A 26,254-nucleotide genomic window follows, 5' to 3' on the forward strand; every position below is an offset into this window, starting at 1 on the left:
CCAAAAAAAAAAAAAAAAAGAAAAAAAAAAGAAACATCACTTTCCACCCTAACTGTAAAATCTCCATGTCCATTAAAAATAAAGACAGTAAAGAATGTGCTTAAAACCAAGCATGGGCCGGGCAGTGGTGGCGCACACCTTTAATCCCAGCACTCGGGAGGCAGAGGCAGGCAGATCTCTGTGAGTTCGAAGCCAGCCTGGTCTACAAAGGGAGTTCCAGGATAGGCTCCAAAGCTACAGAGAAACCCTGTCTCGAAAAAAACCAAAAAAAAAAAAAAAAAAAAAAACCAAGCATGGTGGCCCACACCTTTAGGATTTCTGTAAGTTCCAGGCCACCAAGCACTAAACAGTCTTCCTATAGGCAAGTGAATTTGTCCCCTAGTTTTGTTAATTTGGTCTTAGACATCCTCACCCTGTAGCTGAAACTGGCCTGGGACTCATTGTATAGCCTCACTTGCCTGGAAATTATGGCAGTTCTCTTGCCTTGGCCTCCTAGGTTATCGAATTTCAAACATGAACCACCATACCCAGCTTGTTAGCTAATTTTATAACAGACCGTTGCACCAATGGCAGACTTGAAAGCAACTCCACCCGAGTCTAGCTTGATGAACAATGAATTCACTAGACTTACAGGAGCATGGGGCAATCACAAAACAGCCACCAGCACTGATCTCACTCCAGCATGGCTTCCCCATTGATTTGACTGATGGAGTCCTGACCCCTGAGCTTTAACTTACTACCCTCTGTACACTAGCATCTGCCAAGCTGTGAGCTGAAGCAGAATTACATGCAGGGAGAAGAGTGCAGGAGAAAGTATCCCAGGTGAGGGTCTAATGACTGTCCTCACCACATCTTGTGAGGGGACTTTAGCAGGCTCAATCTGGAATCTCTTGCAGGAAGTCGCACCTATGCTAATGAAGATGGTAATGGCTGTACATCTTGTAGGGTCCAAAGAGCTTCTCTTCAGGGGGCTGACTTTATGAGGCTCTTCAAGTTCCTGCTGGGAAATTCCAGGCCAGGCTTTCGCATCAGAAGATGCCAGAGTACCCAGGCCCACTAGGTACCTACATGATACCCTGCTAGCTAGGGTTACAGTCTGGCATGACCTTCACATCTAATCACTGTCACATCAGTGGGACAGAGGCACCTGCCCCTAAGGATGCCTCCTTTGTGGGCTCCTCTGCACTGGGTAGGGACATGAGCCAACCTGAGATAGTCATAGGTCCTATGTTGTGCCATACTGCTAGCTGCTGGCTACTGTAAGGCTCCCGAATCCTTTCCTCCAAAAGCCCCGACACTACTAGGGGTGTGGAGGTAGGAGCAAGGGACAGGTGTTGAGAGAACCACATAATCAAATGACTTGAGTGGAGGAAGACGGCAACAGTGATGGTGGGAGTTCTGGCTGAAAGCAAAGGCTTCTTGGAGGTAGGAGGGGCTAAGGTGGGAACATGTAGACAGAAGGGACTTTGACATTGTTCTCAACTTTCTTCCAAACTCCTAAGAGGCCTAGAGTGGACAGCCAGGGTGTGGACAGCTCCAGATGCAGGCAGATGGACTTCAGGTGACATCTAAGCCAGAAGTGAACCTGTGAACTGAACTGGCTTTTCTAGCCACTCAAAGGGCTGTTCAAGATAGGTGTGGTGGTGCAGGCTGTGTAATCCCCAGCTATTTTGGAGGCTAAGGCAGCAGGATCATTAGTTTAAGGCCAGTCTGAGCCACAGAGTGAGTTCAAGGCCTGCTTGGGCCATTTAGTGAGACCACCAAAAAGTATAGCTCAGTGGTTAAGTGCTTGCCTAGCATATGCCAAGCCCTGGGTTTAATGGCTTTGGAGGGAAAAGTTTTCAGAACTGGTTTTCAGCTCAGCTGCCCTCAGCATTTGCTTTCCTGAGCACAGGGCCTGTGTGGGACTGAGCCACTCTGAGGGGTAGAATTAAAGGGATATGCTAGGCTGCAGTTTCTGGCTGTTACGACCTTGGGTAGTTGGATTCCTTCCCTTGTTACTATTACATAGGTGGACAAGAGCCGATGAGAACAGCTAATACTGTCCTCATGTTGACAACTCACCTAGTACTACTCCAAACCTCCCCCAAGTAGGCACATGGAGAAACAGGCACAGGTACTTACCCATGGGCACCAGCTTGTTAGGAGTCTTACCCAGAAGTGCCTACCCCTTAACCTCTGCTTGATAGCATCTTCACAGCCAGACATAGCAACTACCAAAGCCCTGCTTTAGCATCAGGTGAGATGCACAGTCCCCCCCCCCCCCCGTAGTTATGTTTAACACCCAATTCCTTTGCATGTGACATCTGGAGATAGCCCTAGAGGTGTAATCCCATCACAATGAAATCGTGAGGGTGGGCCTAGGATTGGGACCCAAGGGAAGGTGATGTGCACACAGAAGCTGGCATTAATTACATGGCTGCAAACACCAGCCAAGGAAGGTCTGGAGCGCCAGGAACTGGAAGATACAAGGAGGGAGGCCCCACGTACCCCAAACCCTGGCAAGAGTACAGCTGCCATATGCTCATTTCAGTCTTCTACTCTCCAAAGTTCGCTCCTGGCTAGTAAGCCATCCAACTTGGGCTGCTTGGTTGTAGCAACTAAAGAAGGCATTCTCAAAGTCCTTACAAATGGGAAGGTTTGGGGAGAACGTTGCCTACCTGCTAGTCCCCACCTCCATCCAGCTCAGGAGCCAGCACCAGCTCCACCATCTTGATGCCACCCACACTAACCCCAAGGTGGGGTAAACACCATGACAGAAAGTTGACCTGAGACTATTACACAGACCCTCAAATTTGAAAATGCTGGCATTCCTTTCTTCTGTAGTTTCTTTTGACTTTGCTTCTTTTCCTCTCTCTCTTTCACTCTTACCAAAGGCAAAGCCTGGTGGTGAAGGAAGAGGCAGGAGTGTCCCCATGTAGAGCAGAGCTGACTGAGTGGGACACACTCTAGACACTGCTGAGATCTGTAACCAGCTATCATGGTCAGCATTGCCAATGCAAGAAACTAGAATCACCTAGGAGATTATAATCTTTGACCCCAGGGATTCTATTCAATAGGATAATTGATATGGGAAGACCCCTCTTAGTTCTGGGCAGGACCATTCCCTGAATTGGGGATCCAGGATTGCATGAAGAGTAGAAAGTGGGCTGAGCACCAGCACTGCTGCTTGGGACTGTGGACTTACTATGACCAGCTGGTCCTGTCACCTTGACATCCCCACTGTGATGGACTGAGTGTACTTTGTACTGTGAATTAAACCTTTTCTCCCTTAGGTTGTTTGACAGGTGAAAACTCAAGTAAGACAGCAACCCCTCCTATTGTCAATGCCTTCATTAGGAGCATTCTGTGGTTTTAAACTTTTTCCTGTTATAAACAGTACAGGGCAGGAATTGTTTGCTAAAAATATCAGACCGAAATTGTTTCTAAAGCATCCTTCACCTGATGAAAGGATTAATTTCTAAGAAATGATCATTTGTTCATCCCTGCCTAGGAACCTTCTTTGCTAGCCAAATTTTATAAACCGACATGGGGAGGCTGAGGCTGGTACCCAAGTCCCTGCTCTGGTTCCAGGCTACATAGAGGAAATACCTCCTTGGTCCCCTTGTCAGCAGCAGTGGAGAGACAGCCCAGTACTGCTACCAGTAGCCTGATGCATTTCTCTCCTCCTTAGAGACCTCCACTCAGGTAAAACTGACTATGCTACAGAAAAGAATTTCAGGACAAGAAGCAAAGTTAGCAAGAATATTAAACAGAGATAAGAAACAATTCATGCTTTGGATCTAAGTGTAGGTATTGATCAAGAGAGACAGTCTTGGGTGAAAGACTGTTCATATGTAAGACTTGAGTGCAGGCTATTGGAAGCCAGGCTTACCCCCCTTAAGAGCAGCTGTCGATGGAACCCTGTGACTCTCTAGGTCAGACTACTCAAAGGATTTACAGTAACAGTTAAAGATTAAGTTAAACTGGGAAGTGGTGGCACAAGCCTTTAATCCCAGTACCCAGAGGCAGAGGCAGGTGGGTCTCTAAGTTCAAGGCCAACCTGGTCTACAGAGCAAGTTTCAGGACAGCTAGGACTACACAGAGAAACCCAGTCTCAAAAAAAAACAAAATAATAATAATAATAAAAGATTAAACTTAAAATTTAGTAAAGTTAAAAATTATGTAGTACCATGCTTTAACCCCTTCCCCCCCACGCCCATGCTTTGGCCTGTGCCTCTATGCTGAGCGCCTCTCAACCCTAGGGCTTCAGTCTATATTCATAAAGCTTTATTAATCCAGGTATGGTGCTGACTCTTTAATCCTAGTACCCAGGAGGCACAAGCAGGCAGATATCTGTGAGTTCAAGGACAGCCAGGGTTATGTAGTGTGACCCTGTCTGAAAAATAATAAATAATTAAGTATCTTAAGCTTGTTACCAGTTGTTGGGATCTGAGTGTTTTATTCAAGGAATCGAAATAAAGATACACACAGAATGCAAAGTAGCAAGGAATTTATACAAAAAGAGTAATAAAGCAGATCAGAAATACTCTGTGACAGTGGACCCTAAAGTGAGAAAGTGTTCAAGGCCCAAGGTCCTTTTTTTTTTTTTTTAAGACTTAAAAATTTTTACATGTTTGGGACTCTCAGAGACTGCCAAGTGCAGTATTAAAAGAGGATTAAAAGAGGGGTGTATGTATGTTCAGCCCAAACCAAATGGAGTCCCTGGCTGCTAAACTATTTTCTATGCTTGTCTGCTTTAACCACGACCTATTTATCCCACTCCCCAAATAAAAATTATGTAAAAACATATGAACTTATTAACTTTTTTTTAATTTTGTAAATGAAACTTTCTATAGTGCATAGTTTCAATTTAAGGATGGGAGAGAAGTAAAAGAATGACTCAGCGCCGTAAACCCTGGACTTCAGCAACCACACTTCGAGTTTGTTTTTTTTTTTTTTTTTGAGTTTTACTTAGGAGACAAGGTCTCACGTAGCTTAGGCTGGCCCTAAACTTTCTATGTATTTAGCTTAGGCTGGCTTAGGCTGGCCCTAAACTTGCTGTGTAGCTAAAAGTGACGACCGGCTCAGGCTCTCACCTCCACCTCTCATCTAACACGCCCCACCACACCCAGTTGTTTTCAAAGCCCCTGTTTGTAGACGTTAGGAAGACACGCACGCGTCTGCAGCTAGTTTGTTTTTTATCAGGTGTGTTGAAGTTTTCTGAGGATCAGCAGGGCACCCGCAGGGCAGGTACACACCACCTGACTGAGGTCCGAAAGGCCTTGGGAGGTAAGCGGTGCTTTCCCCGGGCCAGGGGCGGCAGGTAACCTGGGGAGAGCATTGCCGACAGGCCCAGGACACAAATCTTGGAATCTGCTGTACGCTCAAAATACAAAAGAACCCCTAAACGCGCCCCAGCAGCCCCTTTAAAAAGGCGCGGAATTGCGCGTGCGCCGGGATATACGTCACGCCCTCATTTACATATAGCTCGCGGGCTTGAGCGCGGCGCCGTACTCCCTCAACGGCTTTTGATTGGGTGCCGCCTCTACCAGCGCCGAGGCGCAGTTGACAGACAGCTCTATTGCCAATTCACAGCCCGTTTTGTTCGTAGAGGGCGGAGCCTGGCGACGCGGCCAGTGGCAGGTGGTCTTGTTGGCGGCCACGGCGGCGTAGCCCCGGAGCGAGCTTTACACGGGCTCTAGTGCCGCAGGAGGCGCGAGGTGAGGTCCCCGGTGGGTAACGGCGCGGCGGGCGGCTGGACAGGGGCCGGGGCGGCGGAGGCGGGGGGAGGGTGGCGCGGGCGGGCCGACGCGCCATGGCGGCCAGCGGAGGCGAGCGGCGGCTCCATCAGCCGTCCGGGTGGCGGGTGGCGGCGGATGGCGGGCCCGTCCCTCTTCCGCGCCGCCCCGCCCCCGGCTGAAGGTCAGCGCGCTTTGTTCCCGCCGCCGGTGAGCGCACGCGAAGCCGCGCAGGCGGTTCCCTGAGGGGGACAAGGCCTCCCCAGCGAGGTGGGCCTGGGTGCGCCTCGTCTTGAAACCGCGCCTGGGAAGGAAGGGGTTCACGGCATTCTCACAGCCGGGCCACCGCCTCGCCCTTCCGGGCTTTCCACGGTCTCCGCACAGCGCCCTGGTCCGACTCTGGGAGCCTGCGGCGGAGGCGGAGTCAACTTAGTGACATATACGGAGCTTTCCGACCCGTGGGCCCGCCCCTAAAGGGTGCAGGGTCGCTAGCAGCACCCCTTCTCCCCAGGGGCATCCTTGGGGCTGTCGGCCTGCGCTTCCTCCAACTCTGCTTGGCTTTGCTACCTCGGAGGAATTCCTGCGGTAGCTTGCTTCACGTACGCCACTGTCACAGGCGTCTGCAAATTCCCTAGCAAAAAGGCCCAAGCTGAAGTTCTTGGTCCTAAAAGTTAGATGCTTTTTTTTTTTTTAAATTACTGTCGCCGCCTTGTCATAGTGGCTGCCTCCTCTTGGTGACTAATCCCTGCTTACTACACACCAGGGGCTCGTTAAAGCTCCCGACGTGCCTTAACTCCATTCACAATAATCTGTGATATAGGTGCAACAGGCTGAGTGAGTATGCCTCAACATGAAACGCCTGGATTCGGAAGCCGTTTAGTTTATGGAATAGTTGTAGGTTTGGCAGATTAGCGTTCCTAATCCGACAAGTCCAGAATCGGGCATAAAACTAGAAAAGAAGTGGGCTTTGTAGTGCTGTGAATTTTTGGCATAGGAGTGTTCGGTTTGTATTGCAAAGAAGAGCCCTGTTATGTGAAGCGTGATGGTTTGACTGTGATGGTAGCTTGAATTTAAACTCAAGTGGATTTAACCTCAGTTGCTGTTGTAATAAACTCTGCAGATGAACAGTGAGATTCAGAGAAAAGAGGGCACTGATAGGATTGGGATATGCTCCAGAATTAAAGAGGAATGGCTCATCTGGCAGGGGCTGTTGCATCATTTTAATGCCTTTGTCTAAAGTGGCCGCTGTCAAACTCGGTTGTGGGCCATTTTTTTCCCCTTGGTTGACCAATATTATTGGTTCACAATGTTATAACATCTAAACCCTTACATTTTGATGTTAACTTTAAATCTTGACCTGTTTTTCAAATATATAGAATAACTGGTGAAAATAATAGCTGATTTTATCGTTTTCTGGATTAATAACCTTGACCACCAAAATTTTGGAAAAGATGTATGTATTTTGAGATTTCCTCAGAAAACATGGCCATTATGACTTGTGGGTTTGGCTGTTTGGATTTGTGTAGTTGAGAAAATGGAGTTTACAGGTTTATACTTCTGCAGAGATGCAGTTCTTAGGGATGAGATAGTTCACAATTCAGTATGACTTTGTGTTTGAATCTTAAAATGTCCCAACTAAGATAGGCGTGGTGTACAATCTATAGCCCCAGCTATTCTAGAACTCAGACTTCAAAATCAGGCTTGGCAACACAGCAAGATCCTGACTCAATTTTTAAACTATTTACCTCTTAGTGAGAGGTAACTGAGAGTACTGAGTCCCTGCTTGCTGTCTTCATGCTGTGTAGTTTAAAGCCTGTACAAAAGTTTGCGTTTTACTTGTTTAAAAGAAAAATGCCAGAGTACCTAAAATTTTTGCTTTGGAAGAAAAAAATTCTGGACAAGAGAGTAATTTAGGGCCTGGAGAGGTGGTTCAGTGGTTAAGAACATTGGGTAGTATTGCAGAGGATCCAGGTTTGAGTCCTAGCACTCACAGGGTGGCTCCTAATGGTCTCTAACTCCAGTCCTAGGGATGCGATGCCATTTTCTGGCCTCTGCAAGTAGTGCACAGACAAGCGGGGAAAACACCCATACACATAAAATAAACTACAATTTTAAGAGTAGTTTAAATCCCTGAAGGTCTAAGGGTTGCTCTCTGTGTGAAGTAAACAGGTAGGTGAATGCTTTTACAGCTTGGATCCCCAAGTGACATATTCTGAAAAGAGGCATTGATCGTGAGCTGCTGGGGAACACTAACCCATGAGTACAAACTTTTTGTTTATTTAAAAGGAAGTATAAGTGAGTGTGCTGCCTTACATCTATACCCAGCACTTGGGAGGTAGCTCAAGCAGGAAGCTCGAGGCCAGCCAGCACTAAAGCAAGAAAGATGAAGTGCATTTCAGCCACTAGAATTGAAGCTGATGTCAGTTTGCTGCTTCTACTGTAAGGGGAGGAAGCTACTAGGGGAACCGCAGGGGTTTCCTCTTCTACCCCCCAAGTTTTGCATGGGGTTATCTGTTAGTGATAGTATATGGAGGCTCCCTGAACCACACTTGGAAGACCTGCTGTTGATCACAGGCTGGGAGGCCTGTTTTGATGGGTAAGTAGTGGAATCTTGGATTGAACTTTTAGGCATTTTTGAAGCATAATTGGTGGTAGCATAGGTTTGCTTTCATTTTTAGCGGCCGGATCTCTCCTGCCTTTGGTAAAGGAAACTCAGCTGCTTCACTTTGGTCTGCTATTGAATTTTACTTTGGGTGAGTTTGGAGTAACAGGAGGCACATTGTATTTTTTATAGTGCGAAGACTACAAAAGATAGCTTTGTGAACTTTACCTTTTGATCCTGTGTGCTGTCTACTCTTAAATAATTTCTTCTTGTCTATTGTGTCAGCTGTTGGTTTTTTTTTTTTTTTTCGAGACAGGGTTTCTCTGTGGTTTTGGAGTCTGTCCTGGAACTAGCTCTTATAGACCAGGCTGGTCTCGAACTCACAGAGATCCGCCTGCCTCTGCCTCCCGAGTGCTGGGATTAAAGGTGTGCGCCACCACCGCCTGGCCTGTGTCAGCTGTTGTAACTGAGTGTCTGTCCATCCTGTGTCCAGGAAACTCAGTCTAGTGAGGTGAGACTGGCCCTGAGCCTTCAGAGTAGTAGATATTGTAAGTAAGCAAGTGTGAATAAGGAAATGTCTTCATCCTGTGTCTTCCAGAGTTGCCTAGGATAGGCCAAGGTATGCAAAGGGTTCCTGTTTAGTGCCATTGTACTTACAGGTAACAGCAGGGATTAACTGAGCAGAGATTTCTTGCCAAGTCCTTTGCTGAGCCCTGAACTCTGCATTGAGTCAGTGGACATGCTCTACCCTCCTGGAATTCCCTTCATCAGTCATTGGTGCTAAATACTGATGAGAAGTCTTAGAAGCAAACAGAAAAAGAGTGGTCTTCTAGCACTACCTAGGACCTCCAGTTGCTTAAATCTAATTGCTTAAAAATGTTATGGGTTAACAAGATGGCTCAGTTGGCAAAGGTGCCTGCAACCAAGCCCGATGACCTAAATGTGTTCCCTAACCCCACCTAGTGAAAAGAGAGAACCTACTCATAGAAGTTGTCCTCTGACCTCCATGTGCATGGCACAAACACTCTCGCTCACACACAATAAATATGTAATAAAGAATTGTAAAATATTTTTTATTAGGGCTGGGGAGATGATTCAGTGGTTAAGAGCACTTGCTGCACAAACATGAGAACCTCAGTTTGGACCTGTGCTCCAATGTGGAAAGCCAGGTGTGGCCTAGCCCAAGGCTAGTTTTAGCTTCATTGAGACTTGTCTCAAAGGAAATAAGGTGGAAAGTGATGGTGCAAGACACGCTTTGTCCTTTGACCTTCACGCGTGTGCACAGGGGCACACAACATCACATATCCCCAAAATAAATCATTGTCAGATAATAACTGTTATATGTGGGGGTGGTTGTTCTTTTTTGAGTTTGTTTTTCAGTTTTGCTTCAAACAGCACATTTATTGTGTTATAGTTCAGAGGTTGGAAGTAGAGAGTCAATCAGAGTATTGTCGGGGCCATGTTTTTTTTTTTTTTTTTCAAAACCTACAGCAAGGGTTTGTGGCTGTAGATCCTTGTCTGCAGCTGTATTATTTCAATATCTGCCTTTGTCAACATTTAGGGTCTCCATTTGTTTTATTACTGTTTATTCTAAAGACAAGGCCTTAGCTGGCTTGTATGTAGCTCATGGTGAGTCACTATTTCATTTATTTAGTATTGGTGTCAAACCCAGACCTGGTGCATGGCCTGGCTTGTTTGAGACTACCTGACTTCATTCTCACTTCCTCGGTGTCCTGAAGTTATGTTCTACTAAGTCTCACTTCTTTTTTTTTTTTTTTTTTTTTTAAGTCTCACTTCTTAAGGTTTACTTTGTAATTTTCTGAGAGAGGTTCTCCTGTCTAAGTTGAGGCTGACCTTGATATTCTAACTCTGTGACTTCACAGGCAGAGATTAGAGAGATGGTTTAGTTAAGTTTTGTGGTAAAGCCTGGTTTAGTTTTGTGATGAAGGCTAAAAGATGAAGGAAGACCATATATACTAGATAATACACATTAAGTATTGTTTAAATTAGTTCAAACATAAAATAAAGACTACTAGTGTGTGAATCAAATATACTCTACCCCTTTTAGTTTGGAGACTACAACAATTTTGAGACAGTTTTATGTATCCCAGGCTGGCCTTGAACTCAGAGTAATCTTCCTGGCTCCCTTTTGTATTTAACAACTCAGAAATTAAAAGGATAAATGAATGTTGACTAGTAGCCCTTTCCTTTCTTTTTTGGGAATGGAGTTAGGCACTCTGTTTTTTGGGCAGTGATTTACTACTGAGCTGCATCTCCAGCCCAGTTACCAACACATTGTGCACATCTGGGAATCTGACCCTGGGGCTTAAGTGTTTCTGTATACACTTAGCATACTAGGAGTGGTGATGAACTGTGTCCAGTGTCTGGCCTCCTCACTAGCCAGGGGAAATTGGGATGTCCTAGGGGCCTTTTCTGATTCCTACTTTAAACAGGTCAATTTTTTTTTGCTCCTTTGACATGGTCCTAAGTTGCTGCAAGTCAGTACTCTTATAGAACCTGAGCACACATCCGAAGCTTTGCTAGGTCATTCTGCCATCTTTCTTGCTGTGAACCAAGTTATTGTTCTTTAGGGTTCTTTATGTGTGTGTACATAATGTTAATATGCAATATGTAAAGGTCTGATGACAACTTTTTTTTTTAATTTATTTATTATGTATACAATATTCTGTGTGTATGCCTGCAGGCCAGAAGAGGGCACCAGACCTCCTTACAGATGGTTGTGAGCCACCATGTGGTTGCTGGGAATTGAACTCAGGACCTTTGGAAGAGCAGTCAGTGCTCTTAACCTCTGAGCCATCTCTCCAGCCCCTGATGACAACTTTTGGGAGTCTGTTCTCCTATCGGGTGGGGTACAGTAATCAAACTGAGATCATCAGTCTTGATGGCAAGTACATTTATCCACTGACCTATCTCTTCAGGCTAGTTTCGGTTAATAGTAATCATTTGCTTATCTTGTGGTAAGACTTTGAGGATCTTTGACTTTATGAAAACAGATGATATAAAGCCTTTGCCTTTCAGGGGTGCCAGTTTAGGTGATAGCAGTTGTTAAGAGCACTGACTGCTCTTGCAGAGGACATGGCTTTGGTACTCATGACTAGTGTGGTGATCAAAACCACCTGTGATTCCAGTTGTAGAAGGATCTTGTGCCCTCTTCTGGCCTCTTGGGTATTGTGCACATAGGCTACACCTGCATAAAAGTTTTTTTGTTGTTTTTGTTTTTATCTTTAAGAAGTGGCCACTTTAAAGTTTGCCTCAAAAGTTTAAAAAGTTTTTCCTTTGAAAAGTTTTTGATGTTTGGGGAAATAAAGGAGATGAATCTATAATAGGACTGTTGTGTCTTCTGGAAATAAAAAAGCAGCATGTTCTGGAATGGAATCTAAACCTATGTATTTTATTAACTTGGGATTCCTGGTGTCTGTTATAATCTAACTTGATTGCCAGGGTTTTGGTTTGGTTTGAAGACAGATAACTTCTTAGCCCAGGCTGGCCTGTAACTTGCCATATAGCCAGTATAACCATACTTTTAAAGTCCTGGAATTACAGTCATGTATCAATATGTCTGACTCTGTTTTTTTTTTTTTTTTTTTTTTTAAATTTTTCGAGACAGGGTTTCTCCGTAGTTTTTGGTTCCTGTCCTAGAACTAGCTCTTGTAGACCAGGCTGGCCTCGAACTCACAGAGATCCGCCTGCCTCTGCCTCCCTAGTGCTGGGATTAAAGGCGTGCGCCACCACCGCCTGGCCTATGTCTGACTCTTGATACCTTTTAAAAGTAGTTTGTCTGACAAGGCTTAATACTGTGGCTTCATAAAACTATCATTAAACTTATCATTCCAGGGGCTGGAGAGATGGCTCAGTGGTTAAGAGCACCACCTGCTCTTCAAGAGGTCCTGAGTTCAATTCCTAGGCACCACATGGTGGCTTACAGCTATCTGTACTGAGATCTGGCACCCTTCTCTGGCGTGCAGGCATACATGGAGGCAGAATGTTACATACATAATAAATAAATAAATCTTAAAAAAATCTGTTTAAAAAAAATAAAACTTATCATTCCAACCTTTAAAATAAAATGGGTTTTTCTCTCATACCTGCAAATTGATAGCTCTGTGACTTTCAGTGTTTGGTAAACACAATAATGGGTGGTGCATGGCTAAGTGAGCTATCATGAGCTTGGTCTCTGTGCAGGGAGGGGATAGAATGACAGGGCAAGATAGTCTATGCATGTGTTTTAGAGGTGGGCAGGCCTGCTTTACCACTGTGGTGAGGCAAATGACCTTCATAATTGGTTCAGGTGGTATGACTTCTAGGTTAATGGATGGCAAGACCCAGGCTTAGAGGAAGGCTATATAGCTGGGAAAGGATGCTGGGCTGGGAGTGTGGTCTAGAGAAGGTGCTGTTAGTCATAGAAAGGTAATGGGGTACTGTAATTGTGGCACCAAAGTGTAGGAAGTGCAAGTGTATTAACAGCTCAGCAGTATTTATTGGGATCTGCTCATTTTTTTTTTTTTTTTTTTTTTTTTTTTTTTTTTTTTTTTGGTTTTTTCAAGACAGGGTTTCTCTGTGGTTTTGGAGCCTGTCCTGGAACTAGCTCTTGTAGACCAGGCTGGTCTCAAACTCACAGAGATCCGCCTGCCTCTGCCTCCCAAGTGCTGGGATTAAAGGCGTGCGCCACCACCGCCCGGCAATCTGCTCATTTTTTAACCCAAAAATCTCCATGAAAATCTTGCCATCCAAGTTAAGAATGGCAAGGGGTGGGAAACTACACTAAGGTGTTTATGGAGACCACAAACCAAAAGTGTATGGTAGAAAAGCCTCTGACTTGGCCATCTGGACAATAGTGTTTGCTGGCATTGAGAGTGGTGAGCTTTATAGGGTAGATAAATATAGAATGTAGATCCTAGCTGGGCAGTAGTGGCGCACGCCTTTAATCCCAGCACTCCTGAGGCAGAGGCAGGCGGATCTCTGTGAGTTAAAACCAGCCTGGTCTACAAGAGCTAGTTCTAGGACAGGCTCTAGTGGTGACATATGCCTTTAATCCCAACTCTTGGGAGGCAGAGGCAGGTGGATCTCTGGACTAAAGAGCAAGTCCAGGACAGCAAGGGCTATACAGAGAAACCTTGTCTTGAAAAACAAAAACAAACAAAAATTTATTCTAGGACTTTGGTGATCCCGGCATTGTGGGAGGCAGAGGTCAGCCTGGTATACAAAGTGAGTGTTCCCAGACAGCAAAAAAAAAAAAAAAAAAAAAAAAAAAAGAAGCAACCTGTCTTGAACAAAAACAAGAGACAGTAGTCATATGATGTGTTTTTGTGCTGGGGCGTGGGGGGGGGGGCAGCCTTGACAAAAATACCCTTGTTCCAGAGTGGAGGCGTGGGGATTTAGAAATATAGTAAAGAATACAAAGACGTGAGTGAAAATAATAAAACGCAGAAACATATAGGATAGTATCGGGAGGGAATTTCAGTTGAGTACTGAAAATTCACTCGTGTTTTATTTTCCAACAGCTTAACACACCCCTTATTTCAAAAGGTACTAGTAGAGAAAAAGGACTGCATTAACATACAAATTGAAAGTCATATGGGCTACATTCATCTCATGCCTTTGACTCAAGCCCTAGGCAAACCACTCCCTGGGTGGAATCCCAAGTTATTTCCATAAAGGGAACTAGAACTTAGTTGGATCCTTAGACTTTTGTTTTAGGTAGGAACCAACTACTTCACTAATTCAGGAGCAGGGGTCTGGCAACCAGCCTCACCTGTTGACAGGAGCCTTGAGAGAGCAGAACTCTGATTTACAACTAAGGTGGGACCTTTTTTTGAGTTAGAAGCACAATAATCTTGAATGAACTAAAAACAAGTCCCATACACTCTGACCTTTGGCCTCTTTGGGCCTCCACATTGTGCATTTTATTTTGAGAGAAGGTTTCACTGGCCTGAACCTCAATTTGTAAATCAGGGTGTCGGTCCTTGAATACTTGACTTGTGCCTTCCAAACCCTGGGATTAAAGGCATGGGCCATCTGCACACATTTTCTTTTGAAACAATAAAAACCTAATAGAAGATGGAATTGAGTTAACTGTAAAACAGTTGTACATCACTCTTGCTGGAACCGTTTTTCTTTTCTTTTTTAAAGATTTATTTATTTATTATGTATTATGTATACAACATTCTGCCTCCATGTATGCCCGCACGCCAGAGGAGGGCACCAGATCTCATTATAGATGGTTGTGAGCCATCATGTGGTTGCTGGGAATTGAACTCAGGACCTCTTGAAGAGCAGGTGGTGCTCTTAACCACTGAGCCATCTCTCCAGCCCCTGGAACCGTTTTTCTTAAGTCTCCTGTTTTCCTGCACCAGCACAGCTTTCAGAAAGTCCTGTGTGCACTGGACAAGTGGGAAGGGCTTTGTATGATGCCTCAACTCATCACACCTTTAAAGTAAAGAAGCCGCCTTGAGATCAAGCATTCTTACACTATAGTCATGTGGAGTGTCTCTCAGTGTTTTAAAGTGCAGAGGACATAAAAGATGAGGGCAGATAGAATTATCATTACTCTGAGTATTTGAGAGACAGTTTAAACAACAGTGAATGCTTTTGAATTGTTTGGGTTAGAGTTGCTATGTAGATCTGCTAGATTTATTGTAGATAGAAGGCAGGTTAGGGTTCTGGGTTTTTTTTTTTTTTTTTTTCCTTCTGCAAAGTCTGGTCACTTTAGTGTCAGTAAGAATGCCGTGGATCTAGCTTAGTTTGTAGTGTGCATGAAGCCCAGCACTGCATAAACTCAGCATGATGATGCATGCTTGTAATCCTGGTTCAGGGGAGGTGGAATCGGAGGGACAGAAATTGTGTGGGAGGCCAGTCCCAGATACATGGGATGCTTTCTCAAAAATAAAACGATAAAAGTTTTAAAGTGAAGCATGCAGGACATGAGACTTATTATTTAATTTTATTTTTTAACATGGTCTCACTATGAAGCCCTGTCTTACCAAGAACTCTCCATGTAGATCAGGCTGGCCTCAGATTTACAGATCTGCTTGCCTCTTGCCTCCCAGTTGTTGAGCTTAAAGACGTGCACAGTCTAGTGAAACCTAGATCTTAAGTGTACCCATCTATGAGATTAGACACGTATGTGCTCAAATAATTTCAGGTCACATCTGGGGCATTTTGTTTCCTTCACCTGCAAAATGGTTTCAACAGCCACATCTGGTAGATTGCCATGATTAAATGGTGTTGGAAGAGTAATACGTTTTTTGGTGAATGTAACTGTTAACTTTCTCATTTTTAGGGGACAAAGACGTTCAGATGGCAGAAAACAGGTAAGCCAAAATGAACCTTGTTTATTGGACTTAGGTTTAGGTAGGGTGCTGCTGTCCACTGTAATTCAGAAACTAGAATTCAAAGTTAAAATAATTTAAATGTCAAGTGGTAATGGCCCATTCTCTCCCTTTTACTGGCTAAGAAATTGATGTCAGATACCAACTGTCTCAGACGCTGGTATTTGGAGACCTTGTGCAGATATAGTTCCTGTCCTCCTTGACTTTTAACTCCTACTTCCTCACCCTTGATGAAATCCTTGATAAAATCCTGGTGGCTACCTAGTGTGGCTTTCAAGGATGGAAGGATTTTTTTGTGGGATGTTCAAGGTCAGTGTTGGTTGAGTGCCTGTTTTAATTTATTAGTTGACGTAAAAGATATTAGATTTCATCATAGCATTTTCATACATGTCGTTTTATTTTGCTTATATAGCTCTTGCAAAGACCTAGGTTTGGTTCCCAGAACTCACATTGGGCAGCTCACAAGCTCTAGTTCCAGGAATCTGAGGTCCTCTTCTGATTGGCCTCCACTAGCATTGCACTTGTCCATACACCCATATATGGACATATGCATAAACATTTTTGTTCTTGGGTTTTATTTGGTTTTTAAGACAGGATCTCAGTGTGTAGCCCTGGCTGGCTTAGAACTCTGTATGCTTCAGGGTTGTGCAAAACTCTCAGAGATCCTCTTGTTTCTGTTCCTAAGTACTAGGATTAAAGGTGTGTATCATCACACGTGGCACATAGAAGTTTTTCTTTTTCTTTCCTTTTTTTTAACTCTTAAATACTAAAAACGAGATAAAAAAAAACTTGTCACCACAGCACCCACGAAGCCAGGACTACTGATACTGAGTTAGACCCTGTCTCAAAACAAAAAGGGGAAATTAAGAAGCTTTAGCAAGAGTTGCAGATTAGGGGCTGGTGAGATGGCTCAGTGGTTAAGAGCATTGACTGTGGGTTCAATTCCCAGCACCCACATGGCAACTCGCAGCTGTCTGTAACCGCTATTCCAGAGAATCTGACATTGTTATATCAATGTACATGAAATAAAGTTAAATAAAGTTTTTTTTTTTTTTTTTTTTAAATGAGTTGCAGATTAGTGCAGAACAGCCTGTGTGTTGGGAGGGGAACTAGGTGGGTGTGATTTTTCTTTTTTCTTCTTTTTCTTTTTTTTTTTTCCTTCGAGACAGGGTTTCTCTGTTTCTGGCTGTTCTGAACCTTGCTCTGTAGGCCTCTCACAGAGATCGCCTGCCTCTGCTTCTGGAGTGTTGGAATTAAAGGTGTGTGCCACCACACCCTGCTGGTTACGATCTTTTTAGATGGGATTCTCCCTTAGATAACTCCCGTTTGTCAGTGTTGTCTTTTTTTCCTTTTTGTTTGTTTGTTAGTTGTTGTGCCCCCTCGCCCCCATGGGTCTCATTATATAGCTCTAGCTGTCTTGATAAATCCTGCCTCTTTCAAGTGCTGGGATTAAAGGCATGTACCACCATACCCAGTCAGTGTTATCTTCATCTGACCTGAAGTTCCTTGCTGCACAGATCCCTAGTACATTGGAAAATCACTGAAAATGCCAGATGATGCTGTCTTTAGGACTCTGTTTATAATACTTTGTAAACTTGTTTTAGTCTTTCAGATGGAAGCCCTGCAGATTCTGTGGAAGCTGCTAAAAATGGCAGTAGTACAGGTCAGTGCTATGGATAAAGCAGTGATTGAGGGTTTCCATCTGTGTCTGAGAGTCTGTCTCTTCCAGAACCACTTGTTACAATAATTATAGTAGCAGTAAAGGATTTTTGTCTGTAGTGATTAGAAATTCAGACTCCATGAAAGAGAACACCATGACCCTGCTCCTGTGCTGGCCTTGACATGATCTGGGCATCAGAATGTTAATCAGACTTGCACCTTCAACTTTCCTCTTCCTGCTTATTTTGAAGCCAAATCTAGATGTGTCATTGTGTCAATAAATTCACACGGGAACTGTCCCTGCCAATGAGAAATCTGTATGTGATGGGTTAGCAAGGTGGCTCAGCTTGTAGTATTGCTCTTTGTGCAGACCTGGCACCCTGAATTAGTCCCAAGAATCCACTGTGGAAGGCAAGAACCAACTCCTAAAAGTGACCCCCTGACTTCCACACACAGGCTCTGGAGCATGTACACCTGTTCTCATACATGTCTGATTGAACACATACACATAATGATGATAAAATGAAAAAAAAAAAATCTGTATCTGAGCTGGGAGTGGGGACTATGTAGTCTTGGCTGTCCTGGAACTCACTTTGTAGACCAGGCTGGCCTCAAATTCAGAGATCCACCTGCCTCTCCCAAGGGCTGGGATTAAAGGCATATGCCACTACATCTGGCTGAGAATGTGTACTTCTAAAACACATTTGTGGTGGATTTAGCCCCAAGGCCTCATGTGCTAGGTAAAATAGCCCTGGCTCTCTTGTGGTTTTTTATTTTAAGATAAAGTCTTGTTTGGCATGGCATTTCCCTGCTCGGCCTCTTGTGTAGGTAGGGTGACAAGCCTGAGATCCATGTTGGTGTTTGGATTCTTGGCTGCTGAATAACTCTAGTGTCTTTTCAACTCATAGAAAAGCTCACAGACCAGGTGATGCAGAACCCACAAGTGCTGGCAGCTTTGCAGGAACGTCTTGACAACGTCTCTCACACTCCTTCTAGCTACATAGAAACGTGAGTACATTGCCAGTGATGATGTCAAGCAACAGAACAAACATCTCCATGCCTCAGAGTAGGAACAAGTATGGTTTTCATTTCTCAGGATCAGCTAGCTCATCTTGTCTACTTGGTGATGCACAGTGCCACCTTGTGGATTGTAGAGAACTCAAGCTAATAAGCTTGCGCTGGTAGAGTACTGGCAAACTGCTGGACACCTACACCTTTACCCTTGTTAGGAGGTCCATGTTGTGGCCTTGCTGTACAGTAGAAATGAGATGCCTACTCTGGGCAGCTCTTCTAAGGGCTTCCCTGTCTGCCTTCTAGAAGAGATGTGCCATCTCAGATTCCGAGGCATAGTTGCTACAACTGGAGGAGACACTGCACATTTCCTTGTGTCCATTTAGAGGCCTTTCTGGCTTTAATTAGTGGATATAGGTTTTCTTTGTCCTGTTTTGCTTTTCTTGTGCTGGGTTGAGTCCAGCCTCTAATGCACAGGTACCTTATATGCAGTTGTTGTTTTGTAGAGTAGGTGTATTGAGGGTGTAGTCAAAGAGTTCAGAATGATGTCTGGTTTTCTGGCTATTGTAAGTGTGCATATTGAGTGGCATTTGCTCACTAGGATGGAGCACAGAGTTGTGACAGCTTGTGAGCACAGCCTCACATATGTGTTGGTTGGCCTTGAATGGTATTTGGGCCAGCACTGGGTGCTTATGAACTCTGCATTCAGATTTTCTGTGAACAAGTTTTAACTTGGGGGCACTGTTTTGGGGGATTTTAAGTAATTTTATAAAGTTAAATTTTTTTCTTTTTATTTGTTTATTTATTTATTGGTTTTTCGAGGCATGATTTCTCTGTGTTTCCTCGAACTCACTCTAGACCAGAGTGGCCTCAGAACTTAAGAACTACCTGCCTTTGCCTCCTATGTGCTGGGATTAAAGGCATGTGCCACCACTGTCTGGCATGTTTTTTTCTTTTGATTTTAGGAGTGTTCATACAAACAAAAAATAAATTCTGGAACAGAGGCAAAGAAACTCTTAGCAGGTGTGATTAGAGGAAATTGTATGTGGGTGTCTGTAGACTTCGTGTGTCCGTGCAGTTTTAGACACGGCCCATGTGCCTGTCAGCTTGCCTGTGTCTGGTCCTTGTCTGTGATTTGGCTTTTGATGTTTATTATTTAATCCTGTTGTGTACATGGAGAGGTTAGAGGACAGTTTGAAGGAGTCTATTTTCTCCTTCCATCTTGTGATTCTTAGGAACTTAACTCAGGTCATTCATTATGCTTGGCAGCAAGTGCCTTCACCCACTGAGCCATCTCTTTGGTGGGTTTTCTTTAAATTATGAATGCATATGTATGCACACACATTTGACTTCAGGTGCCCAGTGAAGGCTATAGGCATCAGATCTTCCAAGAGGTAGTTTTAGGTAGGTAAGCCATTCAACATGGGTGCTAGGAATTGAACTCGGGTCTTCTGTAAAAGTAGCACATACTCATAAGTGTTGAGCCATCTCTCCAGCCCCAGTCTTTGTTTCTTTTAGAGACAGAATGAATCTCTTGTAGTCCAGGCTGGCCTTGAATTCACTAGTAGCCAAGCCTAGCCTTAAATAACTGATCTTCTACATCGACTTAAGATTAGAGGTGCATGAGACCATGCCCAGCTCCCTTCTCTGTGTTTGTGTGTGTGTGTGTGTTTTCGTGTTTTCCTGGAAATTGAACAAGGACCATCTGCATGTTAGGTTAGTGCTCTACCTGTAACTACACTCTTCCTCCTTGGTCTCTGTGTAGCCCAGAATAACCTTCTACTCCTGCTGCTCTTACTGCTGTGGCCTTCTACATGGTGGGATTGCAAGTGTGCCCAGCTTCCTTTGGTCTGTTTTCATCACCAGTTAGGTTGGAACAAAAGAGCAGTTTTACAAACTGATCCCCTATTTCTGCTTTTGATATGAAATGACCCTGTTTTTCCATCTGACAGTTTGTGTCTTTTCCGGCTTCCTTAGTCCCTCCCCTCCCCTCCCCTCCCCTCCCCTCCCCTCCCCTCCCCTCCCCCCCTTCTCCCTCTTCCCACCTCAATATCTCACAGGGTTTTTATATGTGTCCCTCACTGTCTTGGAACTTCTTAAATAGACCTGGCTGGCCTCGAGCTTACAGAGATCCACCTGCTTCTGCTGGAATTAAAGGCGTGTATCACCTGGTTTGACCAAGTCTGTTCTTTTCTCTAGGCTTGTTTGCATGTAGAGGTTTAGCAGCTCTTCATAGTCAGGGTGTCTGTTTATGTGCTGGTTGTTTGCTGGCACTCAGTGCTTTATTTCCTGTTGTCTTGTAGTTTACCCAAAGCTGTCAAAAGGAGAATTAATGCTCTGAAGCAGCTCCAGGTGAGGTGTGCGCACATAGAAGCCAAGTTCTACGAGGAAGTTCATGACCTAGAGAGGAAGTATGCAGCCTTGTACCAACCTCTCTTTGACAAGGTGTGTACCATTGATGTGTTTGCCTCATGTGGTCGTTCCTGTGGTGTGAGACACAGTACCACCCAGGGACTTTGTCTTTTCAGAGTCCTGTGTAAATATCTTAGCTTTTGAGTTTGCAGAGAGCCTAAAGTGCTGATGGACTCTTGGCTTTTAACACAGAGAAGAGAATTCATCACTGGTGACCTGGAGCCCACGGATGCAGAGTCAGCATGGCACAGTGAGAATGAGGAAGAAGACAAGTTGGCTGTGAGTTTCTGTTGTGGAATGTTTAATCCTAGTTACTTTTGTGGTATTGGAAGGTGAACTCAAAGCCTTGTTCTTCTACTCATTGTTTCTTTGCAAAGCTTTGTAGAGCAGTCCTGCAGTTGTTCCCTTCTCTTTCACTGGGTGCATGGTTCCTTGGTGACACTCTGACATCTGAGACAGTGCTATTATTGGTTATCATAAGTGAGTTGTGGACCTTTCTCAGTGGTTAGGTAGGCAAAAATTGCTTGTAGTGAGCCAGACATGATTGAACATGCTTCTGATACCAGCACTAGAGAGATAGGCAGATAAATAAAATATCTGAGTTCTAGGCCAGCCTGGTCTATATAGTGAGACCCTATCTCTAGAACAAAACTAACTCTAACACCAGTGAAAGTCTGAGCCCAGAGGAGGTAGAAGTTAGCATGGGTGAGAACTGTACATGTTCCCCCTTACTAAGGAGTAGGCACATGGAGGGGGGCCTTCTGGAGACTTCAGGCTGCTCAGCTTCATTCTGTCTCTAGACCAGCAGGTAGGTGACTGACCAGCATCATGATGTTGTATTCATTTTCTATGACAGTCTCATTCAAATGCCATGTAAAGTTCCAGCATGGTGCAAAGTTAATTTTAACTTCTGTCCTGGTTTGTTTGCTTTTTTAAAGGTACTAGGATGTAACCCAGAGGTTCATAAGCAAAAGGCAGGTTCTCCATATCTGAGTCACACCTAAGCCCCTGTCAGCGTAATTTTTTTTTAAATATTTATTATGTATACAATATTCTGTCAGTATGACTGAAGGCCAGAAGAGGACGCCAGACCTCTTTACAGATGGTTGTGAGCCACCATGTGGTTGCTGGGAATTGAACTCAGGACCTTTGAAAGAGCAGGCAATGCTCTTAACCACTGAGCCATCTCTCCAGCCCCCCTGTCAGCGTAATTTTGTGGTTAGATAATAGGTAGCTTTGGTTTAGTGGAATTCTTTCTTAGGGATCTATTTGAAATATGTTTAATTTTTGTGGCTATATGGCTTTGTTTTTGTTTTGTTTTGTATCCCTCTTTGACATGGAACTCACTGTGTATTATCAGGCTGACCTCAAACTCAGAGATGGCATATGCTACCACACTCAGCATAGCTGTGGTTCTGTATTAGTTTGCTCCGTATGACCCATGAAAAGCCCATTTTGGTGGTTTAACAGTCTCTTCATTTTGCTCCATCATAGACTGTTGTGACAAGCAATCAGAATTCACTTGGTTCAACTTCCTTTGATCGACTTTCTTCCTGAGGCTATGTTACAAACAAGTCTCTCTTCCGTGGTGCTATGTGGTCTTTGTGGTCACAATGCTGGTGTTTGCCCAGATGTTCTCTTTCTCCTGGGAACTGCATGCCCAAATTACTGAATAGTTTTCTGATTACAATGCTGCTGCAGCAGACAGGTTTTCTTGGGGTTTGTTTGTGACAGGATCTCATTATAAAGCTTTGGCTGACTGGAACTTGATCTGCAGGCAAGGCTGCTCTCAAATTTATGGTAGTCCTCATGCCTCTGCCTCTCAGGTGCTGGGATAATGGGTGTTTACTACCACTCCTGGCTTGAACTAGGGCTTTCTCCACCCTTATAGTAATCATATGGATATTACTTCGTGTGTGTCTGCTCGAAGCTATTGTAGCGTTCATTGTATGATGACAGGAAGCTCACCAAGACAGACTGGACATTCTTTCACAAGTCTGGTAGCAATTTGCCACCTTTTCCGTTTCTCCCCTTGATAGGACATTTCATTGTGAAATTACATGTGAACATAGTGTCATGAATGCCTTTTCCAACTCCGTCGTTTGGAGACACACAGAAGGAAAGGGAAATGTGTGATAGACCCTGAAATAATGTCCTGCAGTAAGACTTTGAGCTGTGTGTAAATTTGTGTTTTCAGTGACTTTTGTGTTTATACTCTGTTTTGTAGGGAGATATGAAGAATAAAGTAGTTATAGCTGAGAAAGAAGCAGCAACAGCAGAAGAGCTGACCCCCAAAGGCATCCCTGAGTTCTGGTTCACCATCTTCAGAAATGTAGATATGCTTAGTGAGCTGGTGCAGGTGAGGGGCATCTGCTTGGTAGGTACAAGTGGGAAAAGATTGGGGTGATACACAACTCCTGCAGTATGTTGAGGGACTTGCCTTAGTATTACACACTGCTTACTTGGGTGCTGGGCGGTCCTTTTAGGATGATGAAAAGTCTCCTCTTGGGGGCTGATCCCTAGGGGAGTGGTCTTTGCTGTAGGGACTGCATTCTCTTTTGCAGTTCTTGGCAAGGCTGACAATTCTGTTCACACCAAGCTTGAGAGGCAGTCTCCTGCAAAGTCCAGCACTGCACCTAAATGTTGAAGGGAGCTGCGGTCTGCGTTCCTGCCACCCAGCTCCCAGCTGCCTGGCTAGCTCATGCTCTGAAATAACAACACACAAACTGTATTCTTTTAAACACTGCTTGGCCCATTCTCACGTATTAATTTAGCCCATTTCTAATAATCTGTGTAGCACCCCAAGGTGCGCTTACCGGGAAGATTCTAGCCTACGTCCATCCTGGGTCGGAGTTCATCGTATCTGCCCCAGAGAGGAGAGGAAATGGCATCTAAGCTCACTTCCTCTTCCTCCCAGCATTCTGTTCTGTTTATTCCACCTACCTATGTTCTAACCTTTGAGGGCCAAGCAGTTTCTTTATTAATTAACCAATGACCTTCCTCCATCATTTCCCCTTTTTCTGTTTAAACGAAAAAAAGGAAGGCTTTAACTTTAACATAGCAAAATTACATACAACAAAACAGTTATCAAGTAAAAATTACAGTTACAATATTTATATCTACTTTATCTTTTACCATAACAAAGGAAAACTATAACTATAACTAACCATTCTTCAACTCCATCAAAGACTCCAGAAAGATACAATGTTACCTAAGTAAATGAGAAGTAAGCAACTTACAAAACTCTAGAAATCACAGAGACATCTCGCTGCCTGGACAGCCACCCAAAGTTCCTCTGTACCGTTGGGGCATCCGTCTATGGCCTACAGGCCCATAGTTTCTAGCAGACATTTCAATGAAGCAGGAAATTTCAAAGGCAGTCACTATCTGCTGTGTCCTGCAGAATGTCTCGCAGACTCTTTCATGAATCAGGAACCCCGAAAGATCATCTCAGCTTTAGGCAAGTTCAGTAGTCCTCTCTCCCTGTGGGTTCTCTGTGTCCAGTTTATACAATAGTCCAGGCAAGGGCAGTTTCTTGCCCAAATGGCTATCAAACTCCATAAGGTGACTCTTCGATGCCCATCTTCTTTCTTCTTGAAGTAGATTGGTGCTGCCAGGAGCAGACGTGTCTCATTGTCAGAAAAACCCTAAGTTATTAAAACACTTAAAATGCCATATTTTATAATCTTTGAAAGATATGAAGAATGCCTATCTAAAATATATCTATGTACATCTAGAAAATCTAACATGACTACAAGCTTGACTATTATTGATAATTATCTATTAACCTATATATATTACATTTTTACATGAACTACACAATCACAATACCTTAATCAAGATCAGAAATACATATACCTATAACAAAATTGACCTTAAAATCTATAGCAATGCAAATTATTCATACCTATATCACCTAAGACCTTGTTCAGATTCTTCCTGTGTGAAAACAGGGAGCTGGGGGAGATTCTCACCTCCATATTGGTTCTCATTTGTGCCAGTTAGATGGGTGATAGGCTGCTAGGTATTCAGATTGGGTGCGTAGTGTGAGGCTCCATGCTCCGTCTGTCAGCCTCAGAGATGTGACTGCTTTTGGTGTAGCCTGCTTCCAGAACTGTCTTTGGATTTTTTTTCTTCTTTTAAATAACTACTAAATGACCTCCCCTTGCTGGTTTGGTTTTATCCTGTTATGTCAAAAGAACTTAAAATCAGGAAGGTAACCTTTAGTGGGCCTAATTCCTAGAGCTTTATTCAGTGCCAATCTCAGAGTAAAAAATTAATAATATACACCTTTCACAAGTGTGTGTCATTTTGATTTTTGTTTTTTTTTTGTTGTTGTTTTTGTTTTTCGAGACAGGGTTTCTCTGTAGCTTTGGTGTCATTTTGAGGATCCAAGTCTTTTCATTCCTTTAGCTTCTTCTCATGCTTTCACAGTGACTATTGCTTAGACTTGTACTATACAGTACAGGTGTAAGCAATAGTCATTGTGAAAGCATAGAGCCATGCAAGTCCTTGGCTCCTGTATGTTAGGCTTCGACATAATCTGCTATCTTTATAGAAGTGGCATATGAGATTTGGGATATTTATTGTCACTAACGGATATTGTGCAGGAAGACCTACAGCAAACTAAGCCATCTCTTTATCACCAAGCCTTTTGCCTTGTCATCTCAGATGCCAGAAATCTTGGTGACACTGTGCCAACGTTAGTGTCAAGTAGTGAGTGGCAGGAGAACATGGGGCTTTCCTGCAGCCAGCATTGGTGGTAGCAATGGTGCCACTCTAGAATCAGGTGGCAGCTGATTCTTGACATGTTGTTACTGCCACCAGAGATACATAATGAAGAGATTTCCGTTGCTGTCTAGAAGTTAATATTGGACAAAGACAGAATTCCAATAGGAACACTTGCCCAACATCTGGGACACTTAGAACTATGACTGCCATGAATTGTGGCTGTTGTTCAAGGTTCTCTCTCTTTTAGGAATATGATGAACCAATCTTGAAACACCTGCAAGATATTAAAGTCAAGTTTTCAGACCCTGGACAGCCTATGGTGAGTACTGACCAAGCTCCTTCTTGATTGGCTAAGGTGCAAAAAGGTGTGATTCTTGTCATTCAGAGTTGGCAGTCTTGAGCATGTGTGCTCATCAGACTTCTCTTGGTGCTACTGTTGGCAGTGTGAGCTGGACTTTTGGCTAATAACACAGACTATATCCTTTCCCAGGGACGAGGAGTCAGCTGGATACAGACTGGTGACTGCTGGCCTGTGGTTATCACCTGATCAGGCTCCAATTTAGTTGCTAGATTTTCTTTGGTGGTGATGATCAGCACATCATACTTTTCCTAAGTGTCACATGGAGGTAGCAGGGTGTGGTGGCATGAGTTTATAATCCCGGGAGGAAGGTAGATTACTTGAATATGGTCAGGACTAGCCTGAATCACAGCAGTGAGATCCCTTTTTAAAAGAATAGGAAGAGCATAAACAAACATGAACAACAGTAGTA

The 26,254-nt window shown here is 43.9% G+C and overlaps 1 protein-coding gene across 3 annotated transcripts in view; it reads left to right on the forward strand.

The window, feature by feature from the left end:
- Positions 1-5,645: 5,645 nt before the first annotated feature.
- Nap1l4 (nucleosome assembly protein 1 like 4) overlaps positions 5,646-26,254 on the forward strand; it is a 36,849-nt gene continuing 16,240 nt past the window's right edge. The window contains exons 1-8 of one of the 3 annotated variants that reach the window (XM_057778395.1): positions 5,646-5,702; positions 15,623-15,653; positions 17,276-17,334; positions 18,239-18,338; positions 20,645-20,786; positions 20,946-21,032; positions 22,981-23,112; positions 25,732-25,803. In XM_057778395.1, coding sequence (XP_057634378.1) covers positions 15,640-15,653; positions 17,276-17,334; positions 18,239-18,338; positions 20,645-20,786; positions 20,946-21,032; positions 22,981-23,112; positions 25,732-25,803 — 606 coding nt within the window. In that variant the 5' untranslated portion in view covers positions 5,646-5,702; positions 15,623-15,639. The remainder of the gene's footprint in view (positions 5,703-15,622; positions 15,654-17,275; positions 17,335-18,238; positions 18,339-20,644; positions 20,787-20,945; positions 21,033-22,980; positions 23,113-25,731; positions 25,804-26,254) is intronic. The other 2 variants (XM_057778397.1, XM_057778398.1) reach the window with 2 other exon arrangements.

Source organism: Chionomys nivalis, chromosome 8 (genome assembly GCF_950005125.1).
Source record: "Chionomys nivalis chromosome 8, mChiNiv1.1, whole genome shotgun sequence".
NCBI classification, from domain to species: domain Eukaryota; kingdom Metazoa; phylum Chordata; class Mammalia; order Rodentia; family Cricetidae; genus Chionomys; species Chionomys nivalis.